This window comes from Chlamydotis macqueenii, chromosome Z (assembly GCF_036417535.1).
Source record: "Chlamydotis macqueenii isolate bChlMac1 chromosome Z, bChlMac1.mat, whole genome shotgun sequence".
NCBI classification, from domain to species: Eukaryota; Metazoa; Chordata; class Aves; order Otidiformes; family Otididae; genus Chlamydotis; species Chlamydotis macqueenii.
Window position 1 is genome coordinate 79444597 of NC_141593.1, and position 15635 is coordinate 79460231.

Genomic DNA, 15635 nt, shown 5'->3' on the forward strand with positions numbered 1-15635 from the left:
ACTAGGTTAAACTGGATGGCTGGTGTTACATGTAATGCCTTCTACTTTGAAACATCACTTTTACTTTTATAAGCAAAATACTTCTTGAAGTCTTAGAGTCTTTTACTTAGTAATTTTTCAAACCTTTCATTATTCTCTAGCATCTTCCTTGCCTTTTCTTATTTGTTTGCGTTATTCCCAAATTGTGATCACCATAACTCAATGCAGTATTGATGTAGTGACCAGGCTAACGCTATCAGAAGGCATGGAGTCTTATGGATCCTGTCACTTTTTTTGACCCTAATACTTCTGCACTGTATTTCTTCCTTCTATATGCAAATATTATATTAGTCTTAGCAGAATCAGTGTTTCCCTCTCTGTGGTTTCTGTCACTGTGGTTGCTTTTCCATATGGTCCAAATAAATTCATTTGAAATGCATGACGTCTTAGTAAACCACAGCACAGGTAAAAATCATTAATTCAGGGCAGAATCCTATTTTGTGCTTCACATTTCCCTCCTCCCTTTCTGTAAATGCTTTTGTCTGTGAAATAAAGCTGTGGGTATTAATATCTAAAATTAGGCTAGAGTTATATTTGGGTTTATTTCTACATACTTATATGCTAATATGTACTAAAATAGATTCTCTGTGTTCAGTACTAATAATATGGGATTTTAAAAAATGCATCTTCAAGTTTCACGTTAGAAGCATCTTGGTTGTTACGTTGCTTTTGGACCAAGTTGTGTCAGAGCTATGATTTTTCCAGCTACTTAGGAGTACTGTTTTGGCAGAATAGTCTGAGGATTTGGGACAAAAAAAAACCAAACAGAATCCAGAAAGGTCAAAGTACCTGATATGTGGTTACTGCTGTAGACTAGGAATGTACTGGGAGTTGAATTTCCATGGAGCTGGAATGGATGCTTTTTAAAAATTTCACAGAATAGTTTGACTTTGTGTGAGGGGTGCAGGGAGTGTGGGAATGTTAATGGATTCTGCTACATGAACTTGTGCTGCTGCTGCTGCATTTGTTTACAATAGCATTTCCGCTTTGTAAGTTCTAGCAGGTATCTCGCAAGTTCTGTAAATATAGTGAAGGCTGTGACTAAGTGAGATCCCATCCAAACTAAATGTTTTCTCTGTTTGGGGGCTTAGGTGCATCAGTATTTATTGGATAAGTAGGAATTTTGACACTTGTTTACTATTAACTGGGAGAATTAGGGAGCGTGGGGGCCAACACTGGTAAGATCTGAGAGCTGCCTTTGTGTCCTTGTATCTCTGCCATGGCTCAGGATTTGCTTGGGATCCTGGTGAGCATAAAATGTGAATTTGATGTTAGTTGGAGAAATTACCAACTCCAGAGTGGTTGGTCTATGATTGGAAATTGTTTCAGCTCTCTGCTGAGCGCTGAATAGCTGTGAATTAAGATGAGCTGCATGTCCTGGTGCAGCCAAGGCCGTGAATCCAAAATCTGTCATAATCCACTAATAAAACCTGCCAGTTTTGTGCATCTAGTAATAAAACAGTGCAGTCCTAGCTAAGTGGAAGAACCGCTGAGGCAGTGACTGGAGGGGCTAGCTCTGTCTCAACTAAAGCCACACAGGGGTAATTCCTGGGGTTTGAAACAATTTTGTCCTCTTTCATCCCACCCCCTTTTATCTCCACAGCAGTGGGAAGGCAGCAGGAACCAGGAGAGGGAGGAGAGTGCTGGACGCTGCACGGAGCAGAGGGAGGAGTAGGAGAGGGGAATGCATAATGCGTGAGTGACAGAGAGCGTGCAGGCGGCTGGCTGAGTCCAGAAGACGCGGATGTCCATGTCCCCGGGTCTAGGTAGGTTTGTTGTCTCTCTCTTTGAGGTGGTGGTTGCTTTGGAGGCATCCTGTATCAGCGGCTGAGGTGTTCACTGTCCAGCTCCAGGGTTCTGCCAGCAGCACCTGTTGCAGCAGGGACAGGGTTTAACCAGCGGCAGACAGCGAGCCTGTCTCTCACCCCTGAGCGGCTGCTGGATAGTAAGAGCCTGCTAAGGTTTCTCTTGCGCCAGCAGCTCCTCTTTCTGCTCTGCAGAGCCGGGCAGGTGGAGACAATAGTCTTTCCAATGGAAAATCCTGTTCTCAGGGGATCATATCAGGACGAAACTCAGTCTGAGGTGTCCTAGCTGGCAATTTTTAGCTCTCAAAAATGCACGAAACATTAATTTGACCGTTTAGATTAAGCAAAAATAAAAGAAGTGGAGGAGCTGTGAATGCATTTTGTGCAAAGGAGGGTGAGTTAAAAGTAAGAATGAATTTTTCAAATCATCATCTGATAAGGAAATATGACATGTAAGTGATTAACAATTGGAAATATTGCTTGTCTGTCTTGCTTTTGATATGCTGATTCTGTATGAGACATTGCATAATTCACTCTGACTAGCCCAGATAAAGTTAAGATCAAATGTATACAGAACTGCTTGCCAAACATCACTCATTGTTTTTTAATGAGTCTATAATTGCTTTATAGTGCAGATGTGAAATAAGATGTGATTTTAAAAAACCTCATTCATTATGCAGAAGCTAAAAGTGTTTTTTTTTTTTTTTCCTGGTAATACTTTGCTCACATCTTCTTTCAGTTAAATACTAAGCATTTTGAGAATCTGCCATGAGGGCAGTTCAATAACTGAAGGTAGATTGTGATATATTTAGTTTATCTGTCCCTTAAGCCTAAAATACCTTTTCTCCTGCAAAATGTATTCACTGTTTCCATGTAGAAAGGAGAATCAGATTCCTGAGGAAATAAAATAATTTGGGGCATCTTAAGCTTAGAATTGAAATGACCAAGTATTTGATAATGTAAAGGCTAATGTATTTCAAGACTGTAAATTTTTTTTTAGTTGTAATTTGTTGTCACTAATAATATTTATGTTATTATTGATTTCTAATGTACAGTTTTGTGCTTTACTAGCTTACTAATACACTTTAGTGTTTTAATAGCTTTACATGAAGAAATCTATGGTATTTACTAAATTTGCATCTGAGTGAACTAATTAACATCGATAATGGCAGCACATGCTTATTAGCTTGTAATTGTGCTCTGTGTCCTGGTCACATGGAAAGCAATAGGAAAAATGGTATTTGCTTTTGTGAGAACAATGCTGGGCAGTTAATTTGTGCTGTCAGTGTTTTTAAGGCTGAAAAGTAATACTGGATGAGTTTTAAAGAGTTGATACTAGTGAATGGGATTGATCCTTATGCATTCAAACCTACAGTGCAATACTTCCCTTGGAAATTGCTGTGAGCTTTATTTTAATTCAATTTTCAGAATCAAGTCTTAAACACACTCTGTTATTAAAACCTCTAATATACATGGAATTCTGTTATTTAAACTTAATGTCTTCCAGGTGTTTTTAATTTGCTTTTGAAATTCCATTAAAAAAAAAAAAGAGTGCTTAAGTCTGCAAATCCTTATGTGCACATTTTACTTAATACATGAATATGATGACTGAAAAGAGCTTGGAAAAAATGACTTGGAAAAGCTATGAAAGCATACACCTTTAGTGGATAGCACTGAAGAAGAACATCACTACTGAGGTCGGTAAGGATCTCAGTCATGGGGTACAAACAACTTACGGCAATTTCGGAGAAAAATATTAATGACCCGCAAACCACCTTTTATATTGTTACACAACTACCATAGTTGTTCAGAATTACAACATGGTAACAATGTGATGATTAGTAATTATTGTGTTTTTAAAAGTGCGTAGGCATGGCCTGTAAGCTTAGTAAAACTGCAGTTGCAGAGGGTTTCATTGAAAACTTGATGGAAAAGTATGACCTCGCATCACACTTTGAAGAAAGGGAGAATTAAAATTTATCTCAACTACATTTGAAATTTTTCAGTCTAAGGTATTTTTGGAAGCATCAAAACAGTAAACTGTATATCTGACTCGCTGTTATTTGAGATAGGGCATCTGATGCAAATTAGTTTCATTTTATTGCCAGATAGCCCTGCTCTCTGATATTTTTCTTTCTTGGCCAACCTCTTCCAGTATGTTCTTGCTATTGGGTCATTTAGTTGTTTGCTAAGAAATACAAAATCGCAGATAGAAAGGGAGAAAAAGAATATGCTGAAATTCTTCGCTCAGAGAGTATTAGGCCTTGACCTCCTAAAGATATAATCACGTACATAACTATTTTTACATGTGTAATCCTATTGATTGGTTTTACTCATTTGTAGAAATTGTGCTTGCGTTTCAGGTCTACAAGACTGAGCGATTTACGTTTAGACACTGTTGTGTATAACGGTGAATATAACACTTTTCCTGACTAGAAATAATTGTACATAGTTTCTGAATACTTCTTTCGATATGTGTTACGATCCAGATGCTACATAACATATCCATCATCAAGTACAAGCTCACAGAACATTGCTGTGGATTGTAGGCATTTGTCATAGTTCCAGAAATTCAAGAATTACGTTTATCTAATAGGAGACATATAACTCTTTCCCAGGGAAAAAAAAAAAAAAAAAGATTGCCAGGAGGATTCAATGTTAGAGGCCACTTATCTTATTCCAAGTGGACCCACTGTAACTTTTTTTATTCTGAAAAAAGTTAATGAATCACAAATGATGCTATTTCTACAAAGCCTCACTTGCCTAAGTCACACTTTGAGTGAGTAATCTTGCTGGAAAATAACATTTTCAAGATGGACTTTACTCCATACATGAGAACTCGTGTCTGCTTGCAGAAAGAGTTTTGAAACTAGGAGTTCTGAAATAATGCTTAAAATATGAAAAATGTTGTTTCAGAGATTGGCTTATGGATATTTCCTATAAAACTAGTTAAAGGTGTTTAAATTCCTTTACAAAAGTAACTCGTTAGTCCAAAGCAAGGTTGTTATTAAGATAAAGTTATTTAAAACAGACTTAATTGACAGACTAAATTTCTTTTGCAAAATTAAATAACAGAGGAGATGCTTTCCATGCTCATCTCAGCCTTTGTGATTGTGGATTTTTTAGTGAGTTGGAGACAGAATTTCATCTAGAATGTTACAGCACTATCTTTTTATATACCAAGACATTTTTGTTTGGTTATGTCATTTTGTATCTAGTCTAGATTTATTAGTTAGAGTACAGTTGTGATTCTTATTTTCAGGTGGCAAAAGAAACTTCGTTCTCCTCAGTCACTTATCCTGGACTGGTCCAATATGTTGCTGCTCTGAGTTGTTTCAAGCTTTGCTTCATTAAGGGTTTAACATGGCCTTAATTCAGCCATCTGTTACGGGTTTGGCAGACCAGCAGATCTGAGGTATTGGTCAGAGCCATAGAAATTTCCCACATTTCTGGAGGTTAGGAAAAGCGCTACCTTTATGAATAGATTTTGAATAATTCTCAGCAAGACAATGGTGCAGAAGTGGGGTAAAAAAATGCATGTCATTCTCTGAAGCACAGGGTCCTCTGTCTGCCTTTAGTTTTGCTGAAAGGCAATTAGCATTTCAACCAGCCAATTTGGTTACATGCAATGAAGTACTTGGGTTTGTAATTTGCTGCTCGCGGCTTGGTGCTGTTGAGAACCAGCTCTGTGTAATCCTCTCAAAGCACCTTTCTCTCCAGCATAGTTATTGTTGCCGGTCTTAAATAACTAATCAACAAAGAGATTTCCTTGTCTTGAACTACAGGGTGCCTTAGAAGAACGAAAAGAAATACCTAGTTAATAAGGGAATGATTATAATTATTAAATAGTGATTATTAAATTGTGACATAGGTTAAAAAGTTTATAAAGCCAAGGAAAGCACAATACATGATAAAGGTAGTGTGAGAAGTCTTTGAACCTAAACAAATTTTGCTTGGGGAGTTCCCTTCACCACATAAATACTTTATCATGTGTTTTATTTAAAAATGGACTGCCCAGATTTAACAGATTAATTCACAGTTTAGATTACAGTGAGGGCCCCATGCTCATCATCTTCTTAAAAATTATACAAATATATTTTTACTTCTACAGAAATGACTTCTTGCAGAGGCTTTGTAAAATACAAATCTGTAATAACCCCAACATTCTTTGCTGCAGTCTAATAAAAAATGAATATGTTTAGCTGTAGAAATGAAGCTTGTTTGATATACATCTTAAATTTAACATATATAGTTGAAAAAAGTTTATGTTTAATCATACACTTTTATGAACTCAAGAATAACTCTCTCACAATTATTCTAATAATTAGGCAACACATTAAAATACTGTTTGGCTCATACAAGCATATTGACTTAAAAGAATCCACTGTGAATAGCAATAATTCTTCTGTCAGTGTACCTGAAATAATACCATCTAATCCCCACCATGAGGCTGTAACTTGCTGTTCTATACCTTACAGATCTTTTTTTCTTGCAAGATTATTATGTATGAAGCACTGTTGCAAAAAAAAAAAAAAGTTGTTACATTTTTCGTTTTAGGTATGAGAAAAATAACCCCTATATTGCAGGAGCCCGTAATTCTTTTTTCTGATCTTTGTTACTCACTCAGGCTCTAGTACTTCATTCAGGACAAGTACTAGGCATTTGAAGCTATGGTAGTGTTGTCCTTTGCTGCCATGTTCTAAAAATAGGTTAAATAAAAGTGTTGAGGACGTGCAAGAAACCTCCAAAGTAGAGATACAAGTGGAAATTATTGTGAAACTTCAGATTTTACTGAAGTAGAATCAATGGATATTCCTCACTGAAGCCTGCAGACCTTCCTCAGCTGAATTTCTGGTTCCATATGTGTAAGACCCTGATCCTGTGGCAGGCTCAGTCATGCGTTTAGTTACTTCTGAACATGAGCTTGGAGTGCTAAGAATCTTCATGGCTGGGTTGCTTGGTTTTGGTTTTGTTTGTTTTGTTTTGTTTTCTGGTTGCTTTTTTTTTTGTGCAAGAAACCATTTGAGGGAGAGTATGGGTGCTTATAGTGTCTCAAGCCCCACTTGGGAGCAAAACACCTAGGTAAAATGCTAGGCTTTGGTTCTGGAAAACCCTGTAAAATAGTTTCTGTTAGTGAAAGATGTCTGCTGTTTTCATCAGAGCTGTATAGGTGGAAAAGGATCTCCGGTGTGGAGCTGAAAACTAGATTTACCTTTTGTTTAAACCTATACTATGTGCAAAGTGCAACTATTCCAAAATAATATATTGGTTTTTTACAGTATATAGTTAGAACTATATATGGATAGATTTTCATCCATTGCATGAGGTGTATTAGAAGTTCTGCAGCTGATACCAGTGTTGTTTCGTTGGTACGAATTAGGGCAAACTCAGATTCCTACTGGTGTATTTCTTAACATTGTTAATTAGCAGATTTCAGCCAAAGTTTGTTTACGTTCGACTCTAATCTCTGTTCTAAATATAAAGTAACCTTAATAACTCCAAGTCGTTTGCTGGAGGTGCTGTGGGTAAAAATAATCTGGATCTAAATCTCATCAAAATCATTGTCTGGTTCTCTGTCTGCCCAGCAAATTATAAGGTAACTGCAAATGTTTGTAGAAAAGGCTTGTGTTCTCTCTGCTTGCTGCTAGCAAACAGAAGTAGTGGATTCAGCATTGGTGGAGAGTTTTGCCCGTTATTCCCTGCTCAGAATGAAGGTGGGCGGAGCAGGCAGTTACCTCAGAAAGCCTTTAGCATTATCTGGCTTAAGAGATAAAACTTGGTTCTTCAGTGATGGTTACATGCTTTAGAACTTAAAATTCAAGGTTAGAGTTGAGATCCACTCAAATTCTTCTGAGGAAGTGAAAAGAAGCTGCCAGAAAAGTTACGAGGGGTACTCTGGGCTTGGTACACTTTTTACCTCTCTATGACCTCTAAGAGCAGGATGAGGTGATTTGGATTTCTTTCTCATCAGGCCTCTGTCTTGGCCTCAGCTTGCAGATTCACCACTCTCAGTATTGTTTCCTGGCTGTGATGATAGAATTGCCTTTCTGACTAGTAAATACAATGGCAGGCAGCTTAAGCATCTTTTCTTCCTTGGGATAAAATGTCTGTATTGAAGGATGTGTGGCTTTTTCAAGGGAATCTAACTGAATGACTAAGAATTTTTATGTAGAGATGTTCAGGTTACATTAAATTGGCTATTCCTGGTGATACATATGATCATAGACAACAAGTTTGGGTTTTTCTTTAAATATTGCAAATGTTCAAAAGGACATGGTCAGGAGAATCGTTGACTGATGTCAGTATCATTACTCTCAAATGCAGATAAATCTCCCTAGCAGCTGAGGTTGCGGTGTGGTGCAGTCACGGCAGCAGTAGTGAGTAGGTAAGTAAGCAGCTGAGCCCAAAAACTTCAGGACAGTGAAAGGTGATCGAGGGATTTTCAGCACCTAGCAGTCTACATTTGTGCTTTGGCTAGCACTTTCCAATGTTAGTAATAAGAAGGGAGTTGATGGGTGGGTACCTGGAATGTCTTTGTGATAAAGAGGAAGACAGGAAACCCTAGAGAAGAATTGGAAGCGAAGGCATCCAGTGACAGTGAATAACGTGCATGGAAACGGGTGAGACAGACTCTTGCACCAAATGCTGCAACTATTAGTGCAGTCCAGGGGTGCAGACAATGCGCTGCTTCTTGTGACTTACTGTAATTCTCATGTTTTGTCCATGTGAAGCAGGTTGAAAGAAAAAAAAAGGGATCTAGAAAGATATTATTTTGAAATAGTACCTTTCCAACACTGTCTTTTCCAGTCTCTGTTAGAGTGATAGACTTCCTTATCCTACATCTGGACAAAAAAGCCCACATGAAGAAAAGGAACAAAAACCAACAGCTCAGTCTTGGGTAACAACCACTGTCCAGATTCTAGGTTTTGCAGCCACGGTTGTTGTGTCCTCCTTTGCATATGTGTGAACCGTGGGAACTTTGAGGCAAGTAAAGAGAGATAAATAAATAAAATATTTCTCTCTTAATTTGGGATCATGACAACATAGAAAGGAGAAGTTCAGTAAATGAAAGTTTTTGTAATTCCTATTACTTTTATAGGTTGTTCTTCAATGCTGTTGTAAATTTCAGTGGTTCTGAGAATCCCTGAAATAAAAATGCTGAAAATATGCAGATTTTTAATGTGTTTCTATAACAGGTGCAGCAAGGGCAATGACCTTGTGAAACATCTTGCTCGGAGCTGTTCCTGTGTACTTCAGGGAATCTCCTCTTTACATATGAAAGAGCACATGTATCTCTCTCCCATTGTATTCAGCCAAAGATGCTGGTGGGTGCTGACATCTTTGCTGTGAATAGACTTCTCTCTGGCAACCATTGATAGCTGTAATGCTGTACTCAATGCAAAGTCCTAGGCATGCCAGTTTTTGAATGTTCTGCTTGGCTGGGTATTTGTAATCACGGGGAGTAGACAAGGACAGGCAGTGAAAAGTGCACCAGGCTTTACACTTGCTCTGCTGCGCTGTGTCGGTGGACTTCAGAAACCTACAATGGGGTTGTGCGGGGATGAGCGATGGTAATTGAATTGTAGCTGCTGGGTGGGAGAGGTGCTGCTTCAGCGTACCTGCTCATTTCTTCTCCCGAGCGGCAATGGCACCTTAGTGGTACAGGGTACTTAATCCCTTGTTCCATCTTCTTTGTTAGTGAACTCCCTTTTCTTTTGCTGTTCTCTATTACGTATCTGGCATTCTACACTCATTTCATTTCAAATCTGGACTCTCTTGCACCCCTTCCATTTCCCTTCTTGACCTCTCCATGTGCTATTAGTCTGTAGGTTCCTCACCCTTCAGTGAAAATAACCAGGGGATCTTTTAATTCTTAGGAGTCTTGATTTGTTAAGGACAGAAGCCAGTGTAAAAACCTGTAGAAAGGACTTCTTATTCTTTACAGAAGTCTGCAGAAAAGTTCACTCATTTTTAATAAACTTTTAAATCTGCATCTGAAATTTGTTCCAGAAATTAAGCATGTGATTTTTAGACTTTTAAGATTCTTTAATACCTTTAAATTGTCTAGATCATTTTTTGAGAGGTACTTTCTTTTGGTTTTGATGGCAGAAATTTTTATTCTAAACCCCTTACAAACACCACCTAGGCCTCAGTATGTAGCATTGCTTTAAACCACCACTGATACTACAACTCATTATTTGAAATAGCTTTAGTCAGAACACAGTAATAAAATAGTTGGTCCATTGACTTGTACATATTCTGAAGATGTATAATATTCCATTGCTTGTTGTTGTTTCAAAAAAAAAAGAAGTTACTTTGACTCATTAATCTATTTTAAAGCCTGACTGAATATTCTGGGTTGAGAGGACTGAATTAAATAGTATTTAGCTGAAGCAGAGAGAAGTATTGGATGTACCAACTTTACCAAAATTTAGCAATGAACATGGCCTAGAGTTTCAGCTTAATTTGAAAAAAAAAAAATTAAACTCACCAGTAGTATACTGGGGTGAGGGAGATGACGAATAGTAGTCTTTTAATCCCTGATCTTTCAAAGGCTTCTGTTGAATTTTATGCAATGCAGTTAATACAGAACAAATTGTGTTCCTATATAAATTTATGTAGGAGTTTAGTGTACAAAGTGTGTTCGTAATTTAATACTATGACCTATAGTGTCTTAACAATTTTTGGAATAAATTTGTTCTGCATTCTCTAAGTCTTGATTTATGTGTTTTTAATATATTACGTCAATTTTTAAAAATAATAATGATTTTCAAAGTCGAGTTTATAAAAACAGGGTAAAAACTACTTTTGGCAGGCTGTGCAAAGTAAATCTTAGAACAAATAATATAACAAGGAAGAATACACACCAGCTAAATAATTGATGGTATGATTGTGAAACCTCTCTTGTTCCACAGGAGTAATCCTATAGTTTTAGAATGCTCTCTAGTAGAAGTAATAGAATTCATGTAATTCTAAACTTTGTAATCTTGCCCTCAAGGATCATGTTTTCAGTATTATTTACTAGAAGCATGTACCGTGGGAAGATATTTGTGAAGTCTATGACAAGGTAACAGCTGAAGCTAAAAGGTCAACAGATTCCTCAGTTTAGTATGGATGATGCCTGCATCTGCAGACAGTGCAATTGTCTCAGAGTTTACAAAGGTTAGACAACTATTCTCTTCCCAGCTTGAAGGTTTGTATTTTTCAGACCAGTTCCACAACAAAAACATCTCTCAAGTTAATACAGTCAGCTTGAGAAATGCTGACAATTTTAAATCCCAGGGCTTTTACGTATGTGTATTTATGTATATATAGATATGTAGGAATCAAGCATTGTTCCTGAAAGTCTGTTACGCGTTGAATTATGAATAAGATCCATGGATATCTTGAAGGACTCTGTTCATGGTAATAAGAGTTTATAGCAATGTGAAGTTCTGCAGCAAAGTTATTTTACTGTGTGACGTTTTGCTGGAAATAACAAAACATTGTTCAAATAGGTTGTAAAATGGATAGTTGTTTTTCATAGGGAAAATGGTTAGTCCTGATTTTTTGCACTTACTTTCATTGCTTGCCTGTTTCCTCTGTGATGTTCAGTACAGCTGGGTGAATTTTTTGTTACAAGGAATTAAAAGTGGCTAAATTTGTCATCCCACTAGTCCTTCCGTGTAGGAGTTATGAGACACTGATCATTTTCCTGATTGTACTTCCAACTTACAGTTATTTAATATGTCATGTCTGTGGATAATTTCTGGTTTTTGACTTGCCTGAAAGCAGTTTATTTCAAGTCCTCACAATGTAAAAGTAACCCTTGCCCAGACAGAGTTTATTGTAATATTAGTCAAAGTCTTGAAGTCTTTCTGAAGCTGTGTTTATTGTAGTGATCTGAAGGCTATCTTATTCTCTGTTCAGTGCAGGGTTAAAGGTACCTGACTCTGTACATAAAACACTCAGAATGTGCTGGACCTCAAGTTTATTCTGATTACAAATTTGGCACGCACTTTACAAAAATACGTTTCAATATACTTATGATATTTTCTGTTTCAGTGATCATTAATGACTAAATCCTAGAATCACAGAAAGCTTTGGGTTGGAAGGGACCATTAAAGGCCATCCAGTCCAACCCCCCTGCCAGGAGCAGGGACATCTCCAACCGAATCAGGTTTCTCACAGCCCCGTCCAATCTGGCCTGGAATGTTTCCAGGGATGGGGCATCCACCACCTCTCTGGGCAACCTGGGCCAGTGCTCCACCACCCTCAGTGTAAAAAAAGTCTTCCTTACGTCCAGTCTTAATCTGCTTTGTTCTGCTTTAAAACCATTACCCCTTATCCTATCACAACAGGCCCTGCTGAAGAGTTTCTCCCCTGTATATAATAAATATTACTATAGTCATGAACAAAACCAAGTGCTTTGCAAACATGGCTGACCTTAAATATTATTGATATGCAAATATTAATCTAATATGTTCTGTCCAGTTTATCCAGCCATCATTGACCAAATTCATCTGGTAAGCATAGCAGCTGAAAGTGTAATTTTAAGCAAAGTGACATATTATTTTTATATATAATTATACAAGTATTGTTTGTATCTTTTGTACAGAAAATTTAGAAAGTAACATTATAAAATAGTGACTACAGATTAAAAGAAACTTGCTGAGAGAACTAATTCCATTAAATATCTATGCTGTAAGGCTTTTGGGTGTTTAGCGCTCAACTTTGTTCTCTTGATTTGTTCAGGTTTGCTCAGATCCTTATGAAAGCAGTCTACTCCATCCAGCTTCCACGTTCTCAGTTATAGTCAGCAGTGTACAACACAAGCCTCTGCATAACATAGCAGCTGTTTCCATTTTGTTGTGCCAGAGCATCTTAAAAGTGCATCTTTCACAGTATCCAGACCTGACAACTTCACTGGAACTTGCATTTTACATTACCTAACTGGGCTCTAATGAAAGAGAAATAATCCACCTTAGTTTTAAGTTGTCTTACCCTAGCAGAAAAAAAAATTAGACATTGTGCACAAACAAACAAGAATAAAGGTCTGGCTGTACAAAGGTTATAATGGCGTTAAAATGTGCCACAGTGATTCTCCATGACAAGAAAACATGAAAGAGTCAGAATCACAGGATATGAGAAGCAGTGAAAGGAATCTTAAGTAAATGTGCAAATGTTTAAGAGCATCTAATGTCTACAAGATGTCAGAAAGTGGTCTATGAGATGACTGGAAACGTCCCACCCGTCACCCTTCCTGCCAGTTCGTGTTCATTTCTAAAGGGAATCAAGAGAGTAAAGAAAGTGGACACAGAACTGTTAACCTTTAAGCTAATTATGTGTTGGTTTTAAATGAAAACAATTGTAACAATGCTATTGTTTTTTCTTAATGGAAGTTACTTATTCCTCCACTTCAAAAAAGTTGATAAATACTGTCTAAAAAATTCCAATGTGAAAATTATGAAGATAGAATTAGATGTAGATGATAATTAGAGTATCTGACTGATACTACAGCTGACACCTGTGCGTGTTTTCATCTCATTTCTGACGCTCACAAGATAGTTTCAGTATTTTAAGGGCTGAGAAGCACTGATTGGATTGGTAAGGTGGACTGGGAATGTTTTATGTGTTTTAGATTCATGATTTTTTTTTAATTCTTAATTTCTTTTTCTATAGGGATGCTCTCTGCTTCTTTATTAGTTTATTTGCTTTTAGCATTACTCATTCATTTCACATCTGGAGAAACAGAAGTGAAGTTCAGTGGACAAACAGAATTTGTAGTTAATGAAACAAGTACAACTGTTATTCGTCTTGTAATTGAAAGGACAGGGAAGCCTGCTAACATCACAGCAATTGTATCGGTAAGAAATGTTTTGAGTAAATATTAATACTTTCCTGAAGTTTTGAATTTTGCCTGTTTTTATCAAGTCAGTGAAAAGGAGGGTGGTATTTCAATTGGACAATGCTTCACTTTGAAGAAGCAACACCCAGTTTCTGTAACTGAGTAAACTCCCAGTTGTATCAATGCTTTCAAAAGTATGGTATAAAAATCTCAAGGAGCCAGCTCTTAATGGCTCAGGTAGAAGTCCGAACTCGTGTCCTTGTTTGCTATTGGTGGTAGCTGTGAGCTTATACTGAAAATGTGGATGTATAACAGTTTTGCCTTTTCCAAACTACTGTACAACCTGCAATTTAATATCTGCCCCACTGTTTGAGTCAGATTTCTGTATGAATTTTAAGAATGACATTGTTCAATTAATTTGAAGGTCAGACTTAGTATTTTTACATTATTTCCTTTATTTCTTAGCTGTTATTAACCAGGGTTGTATTCCCTTTAAAAGTTTAAACCCCTTAAAGTGTGCTATACCATATGTGTATGGAGTAGGATGCTATGTGTCATGAGTACCACATGAAAACACAGCAGTATACCAGAGAAGATGTACTGCTTATGAATTTCTACATCTGTAGACAAAAGAAATTGTTTGTGTTCCTGCACGGCATTTTATTCTCCTGTAAGTAAATATGAAAAATATATGTCTTTGCAGTTGCAAGGAGTAGAAAGTGATCTGTAAGGATTTCACACTTTGTTAACATCTGCAGAGAAAACCTTGAGAAAATGTGATTGTATTTTGAAACTGGTGTTCTTTACTGGTGCAACAAGCAGAGTAACTTCATTTCCTTATTAAGGTCCTGAAATTCCAAAATTTGTTTGTAACATGAATATTTTGAGCAGCTCTTTTAGGAAGATGAATAGCTTGCTTTTGTAAGAGCTTTTTGGTAAGTCTAGTGTTGGCTGAGGTACATAAAATGGAGTTGTCTGTATGTTCAGTGATGGGTGAGAGCCACAGAAACGCCTTCCATACTTTGTTTCCTCTTCACTGAACTTATAATTTCACTGTTCTCAAATGAAGAATAGCCTTTTCCACAATTCTTCATTCAAACCTTTAGTGCACACAAGGATGGCAGTTTCAGGTGTGGCAGCTATGCTGGTTCAGTTGCTTCTCTCCATGTAGTCTCAGCTTCTAGCTGTAAACTTAACCTAGACACTTTGCTGTCTTGACACTACTGCCTTACTTACAGTAGAATCAGTGGGACTTTATTTTGTTGACTGAAATGAAAGCAGAGCTGTTTGTTATGGAAGACTTCATGTTGCCAGCTTTGGCAATCAAAATCTTAATCTAGGTTAAATGCTTGGGCTCCTTCCAGTCTCTAGAATGAGACAGGAAGGCAGAGGGCAGTTGAATCTTAAGGTAAGTTTAGTTCAGGTAGGGTATTTTGAAGTATACAGATTGGTGCTAGGAATAGCTTTTCCATTAAAAAACTGGTCATATGGTGCATAATGCAAAAGATACCCAGTTCCAAGGAAGGAAATAATAAATGGTTCTGAATAAAGTGTCATGTTTGTGTTGTTGGGTTGTTTTTTTTTTCTTCTTGGTTACTCAGCATAGATACAAGGGGCAATTATCTGTAACTTCTGTCCAGAAATTAGCTCTGTGACAGCAGGGGAAATTGCAGGAAGGATCATGTGCAAAGAACAGTGTATGAAGTCTATTAAATGAGTCCAGAATAATATTACAGAAGATAGGAGGGAAAGAAGGAGATGACATTCAGTTGTGTATTTATTGCAGATTGATGGAGAAAACACAGGAGACTTTTTTGACACCTATGCAGCTGCGTTTATACCCGATACAGAAACAAATCGAACAGTTTATATATCTGTCTGTGATGATGATCTTCCAGAGGCTGATGAGACATTCACATTTTACTTGACGCTACCAGTAAGTTTCAATTGATCCGTTCCTCAGA

General features: G+C 37.2%; 1 protein-coding gene across 1 annotated transcript in view; it reads left to right on the forward strand.

Moving 5' to 3' along the window:
* Nucleotides 1-1783: 1783 nt before the first annotated feature.
* ADGRV1 (adhesion G protein-coupled receptor V1) overlaps nt 1784-15635 on the forward strand; it is a 279169-nt gene continuing 265317 nt past the window's right edge. Inside the window, exons 1-3 of the mRNA XM_086771404.1 lie at nt 1784-1805; nt 13506-13690; nt 15458-15607. Coding sequence (XP_086627530.1) covers nt 1784-1805; nt 13506-13690; nt 15458-15607 — 357 coding nt within the window. The remainder of the gene's footprint in view (nt 1806-13505; nt 13691-15457; nt 15608-15635) is intronic.